General features: G+C 32.4%; 1 protein-coding gene across 1 annotated transcript; it reads left to right on the top strand.

The window, feature by feature from the left end:
- Positions 1 to 4,085: 4,085 nt before the first annotated feature.
- On the top strand, positions 4,086 to 4,833 carry LOC131929036 (dihydrofolate reductase-like). The gene is made up of 2 exons (XM_059285221.1): positions 4,086 to 4,398; positions 4,811 to 4,833. The coding sequence occupies exons 1-2, from the start codon at positions 4,086 to 4,088 to the stop codon at positions 4,831 to 4,833; spliced, it is 336 nt and encodes a 111-aa protein (XP_059141204.1).
- The last annotated feature ends 343 nt before the right edge of the window (positions 4,834 to 5,176 follow it).

Here is a 5,176-nt window from a genome sequence, read left to right as displayed (position 1 = left end):
GTTGTAAAACCAAATGTTGTTGCTTTCTTTGAGTTTACTATTAACACTTCCAGTGTCCGTTGCTAGTGGAGAGCGCAGTGTTTAAAAAAAAATAAATTTAATTACAATGGAGGAACTACTACACCGCCAGTGAAAAAAACAAATCGACAACAGCAGTGATTGTTCTACAGTAACTAACACAGACTGCTGCGTAGAGAATAAAATAAACAAAGGCGGGATAAATGAGATTAAAGCATTTTAAAACTCAATTATTTCATGCCAGAAATTAGTTTGAGCCTATGTCTGTGTGGTTTGTTGTCTCATGATTGATATATTTTGCAATGATACATTTGAAATGGTTTGATTTAAAATTAAGTGAGACAGTTTTCTAATAATAAGGGAAGTACATCCAAGTTTAATCGTCCATTATAAATATGGCAACCCATGTTTACCAGTTGTCACGTTATTACCTTTAACTCTGCAAGGGATATTATAATCAAACAGCAGAAACCGCTACCTTCGTCGGCCAACATACAAAGGGTTTAGAAACACCCGTCGTCTAACTTCCCCCACGTGAAACATTGTTACAAAACCTACTAGCCAGGATTTACATTAGAAACCACACCACTGGATTACACACGTATCGTATAACATGGACATGCTTTAGAAGTAATTGGATTACATGTTTATCATATAACATGGACATATATAAGAAAACACTGGATTACACACGTATCCTATACCATGGACATTAATTAGAATCCACTGGATTTCACACGTATAGCATAACATGGACATGCTTTAGAAACCATTGGATTAAACATGTATATATATATATATATATATATATATATATATATATATATATATATATATATATATATATAATGCGTCACATGATAAAAATAATGGTTTATATTTAGAATAATGATTAAACTTGCCACATCGACACATTCAACAATAGTAAAATATTACGTTTGATGAGTGTTTTGATGTGTCTTTTCAACAAAATATGAGTCCACTTGATCCGGTTGTTAGTAACCAGTGTCGTAGCGAGGGGGCTGCGGACCGCACAGGGTGACACCATTTAGGGGGTGACACCAAGGCAAAAATAAGCAAAATATATACACAAAATCGATACTTTAAATGATTAATTAGAGTGAATTAGATATTCTTTTAAGAGCAAAATGGACAAATCCAGACGCGGGTGGGGAGAGGGGGGGTGACACCATGACGTATATCTGCTAATGGTAAAGAAAGCATGCCACATCCAGCTGAATGTATAAACGAATATAGATACAAATCGTTAGTATTATCTGAGCACCGTTTAAAGCAATTACCATGAGGTTGACTATGGGAATGGGGAGAGTTACATTAACTCAACGTTGCTATATACATGCCTGAGGAAAACGGTTTGGTTGAGAATCGTAATAAGGTATATGTTAAACCATGTTTGGGGGGGGGGGGGGGGGGGGGGGGTAAATAAATTAAATACATTCTGCAGAAAAAATAAATATTTAAATCATTATACATGCGTATACACATACTTATACAATAGTTCAGACAAGATTTTGGAACAATATCGATGTTTAAAAAAAAATTCAACTGCAATTTTGAGGGGGTTGTAGACTGAGGTGTGACGTCATCTGGGCTTTTTGTGACAATGTGTGACGGAGGGGAGGGGGGGGGGGTAAAAATATTTTAAAAAAACGTGACGTCATTTATGGAAGACCCCTTACCATCCCCATAGTGTTATATAAGAATATTAGCCTTATTGTTTAATATGCAAATAACATGGTTAGATACATTTGTCCTATCAATCTGCCTAGACTAGTTTTAATTATTTAATAAATATTTATTACATTTTGGCATGTCAAATATTATTGTGTTTTAATGTTGCTGTAAATAATTTAAAAGATAAATTACAAACACAATACTTGTACAAACGTAGCGCATGATTTAAATGTAAGACCTATCCATGTTGTCGCCATTAATCAGATCTAGATGTAGTACATCTCCATGTTATGAACATAAGGTCAGATTTTAGAACTAAGTTTTGGCTGGATACAAATATAATATGTGCAATAGGTTGGTATGGTTGACACGAGTACAATTATTTCAATTAAACTATTTGATTTCACGACATAGAGACCTTTGGCTATATATTCACCTCAATTTAAAACGATATAAGGGAGGTAATTTATAAATACAGCTGCAAAAATAAACAAACTAAATAAATATATATTTTTCTTAAAATATTAAATTCAACAAGAAAATATTGCTGAATTACATATAAGAAAAATAATGAACGTTTCAATTTATTCTCAAATTTGAGATATGTCTTAAATAGAAATTAAAATGTTGGCCAATATAAACACAGATACACGGAACAATTAGGTAAATGTATTTAGTACAAAGTGGATCGCTTACTTTAAATGTCGCTTAAACACAATGACCCATTTACTGTTGTAGTATTTTAGATAGTTTATTTTTACTGATAAAATAAAAAAAAAAATAAAAAAAAAAAAAAAAAAATCATTTACCTATTGATCCATTTTTGTAATTCACTATTGTACAAATGTAAACGAAATCTGTGTAAAACAACAAATTTGTGTGTGTGTGTGTGTGATTACTCTACTGGTTATTCATTTTTCTTTGGTATTTACTATGTTTATTGTACATAATGAGATGAAATCCATATAAACCAGCTTTGATTTCGACTATTCTTCCATACTTTATACTCTTCCACCACTTTTGTTGGCAAACATGTTACAAACCAGCCTCTTTTCAAATTTTGAACCAACAAGCTTTAAATTCAATGTATCTTTTGTATTCATTTACATATTTCGCTATTTATTTACTATACTCTGTACATCAATGTAACTATATTGCAAATATTCACCCAAACGGCGTGGAATGTTTCTGTATTTGTTTTAAATTGGAAAATAAAAGTATTTAAAAAAAAAAAAAAATATAACTGCAACTTAATTTAATTAACACGACAAGACAAACAATAGAAGACGAAAACAGACTAGTAGCAACGGCTATTTATAGATCGACTATATGGCAAATTTGGAATAAAGTCAGATATTTTTTCACAAAATACACGGACATCGAGTTAAAAGAAATATTTCAAGCAAAGCTAAGACATAGACTGGGAACTCTCACTTAACTGAGAAAAAAGAAATATACAGGAAAGAAATAAATAAAGTATTAATTTTAATTTAGACAGTCTCAAGCCAAACATCACTCGATCAGCCCCCCAAGTAAATTAACATTAGAACAGTCTTCTGTTTCCCGGGTTTTAAAATGCAAAACCTGAATGGTAGAAAAAGATACACACATCAAACCCCCCCCTCCCCCCCCCCCCACACACACACTCCCCCCCCCCCCCCCACTCAACCGGACTGGCGGATATTTCAAGGTAGCGTGCCCTCATTGCCAAGGGTCAATTTTATGTCATGGAAAGTTTTGGAATGATAGATCAGTATGTGTATTTCAGAGACACTTCTCCCACGGTCGTTTCTATTTCTGTCCATGGGTGGCTACAATGTGAACTTTTGACTCCGCAGCACACTAAACTAAGCAGTCAAGAGAAACTAGTTTGCACACCTTATTTTAATCTAGTTCTTATGCCCTTTTATTTTCTTCCTTTGATTATTATATATGCAATTGATGTTCATTGTTCATGACTTTGATGCTGTGTAAAATCTATCAAATATATTATTATTACTGATTTAAATGTTTAAAACAATTGAATTAATAAAAAAAAAAAAAAAAAAAAAAAAAAAAAAAAAAAAAAAAAATAGATAGAGTTTATTTTAACTCACTGTAAAATTTTAGCCATTGAAGATATTGTCTGTAGGCCTACTGTGAAAGACTTGTTAATTTAATTCTTTATTTTATAAGTTTCGACACTGTCTTCATCATACATATAAATATAAAAGATATCTGTGCAAAAAAAAAAACAACAAAAAAACAAAAAAAAAAAAAAATTAGATTGTGGATGGAGAAAACAAGATGAGCTACCCATAATCAGGCTAAAGATTTAAATTTCCATTTTGGAATTTACATATTTTGCGATATAATTGTAACTTAAATAAACAATGCCAAAGCTAAACATTATAGTAGCTGCCTGCAATAACAATGGTATAGGCATTGAAGGTCGTTTACCATGGCGTTTAAAAAGCGACATGTCATTTTTTAAACAGATAACTTTAAGAACACAAGATGCTGAAAAAAAGAATGCAGTTATCATGGGAAAAAATACCTGGTTGTCCATTCCCTCTAAATTTCGCCCTCTTGTTGGAAGGATCAATGTAGTGCTTAGTACCCAGATGACAGATGCCCCTGAAGGAACTCAACTGGCAAAATGTTTGAACCAGGCTGTGTCATTGCTTGAATCTCTTAATATGGCAGGTAAGTAGGCCACTATCCAGTTCATTTTTTTTCAGTAATAATAATATATTTGATAGATTTTACTCAGCATCAAAGACATGAACAATGAACATCAATTGCATATATAATAATCAAAGGGAGAAAATAAAATGGCACAAGAACTAGACCAGGGGTCGGCAACCTGCGGCTCGCGAGCCGCATGCGGCTCTTTTGATATCAAGATGCGGCTCTCCAGCTCCTTGAACAAATACTAATAATCTTAATAAAAAAATAAAATATTTGAATTTAAAAAAATGTTGGTGGCTCTTTAAAACAAGAGAAATTTTGAAAATTGTAACTTTTGGCTCTTCTGCTTCAAAAGGTTGCCGACCCCTGAACTAGACTAAAATAAGGTGTGCAAACTAGTTACCATCCAGTTATCCGGCTTGTGCAGGTTTTATTGAGCCAAAGAAATAGTTGCCAAGCCAGTCAAAACAATATGAAGCATGAAAGATTTGTATGTGTAATGGTTTCTCGCCTTATGTTTATTTTTATGTTTTTTTAGCATTTATATTATTAGTTTTTAATACTTCTCCTTTTTATACTATGTCATTCTTTATTATGTATTTTTTAAATACTATTTCACAGAAGTGATTGCTTTTTAATTTGTTTAGTGCAAATCTATTTAAAGTTTCTTAAGAGCACACATATTTGACTATTTAAAAAAGGGAAATAAGTCATGGAAGTGGTTTGAACGGTTGCCTATCCCTCACACTACAAGTCATGTAGCCTATATATTTTTTCCTTTATGAAACAGCAT

Source organism: Physella acuta, unplaced genomic scaffold (genome assembly GCF_028476545.2).
Source record: "Physella acuta isolate Inbredline_101_S28 unplaced genomic scaffold, ASM2847654v3 ptg001585l, whole genome shotgun sequence".
Taxonomy (NCBI): domain Eukaryota; kingdom Metazoa; phylum Mollusca; class Gastropoda; family Physidae; genus Physella; species Physella acuta.
This window is presented reverse-complemented; position numbering and strand designations above follow the sequence as displayed.

Bases quoted from the DNA above. Each gene is read 5' to 3' on its own strand.
- LOC131929036 (XM_059285221.1), top strand. From the start codon at position 4,086: ATGCCAAAGCTAAACATTATAGTAGCTGCCTGCAATAACAATGGTATA. The intron at 4,399-4,810 runs GTAAGTAGGCCA...CGGCTTGTGCAG, and splicing joins TGAATCTCTTAATATGGCAG to GTTTTATTGAGCCAAAGAAA.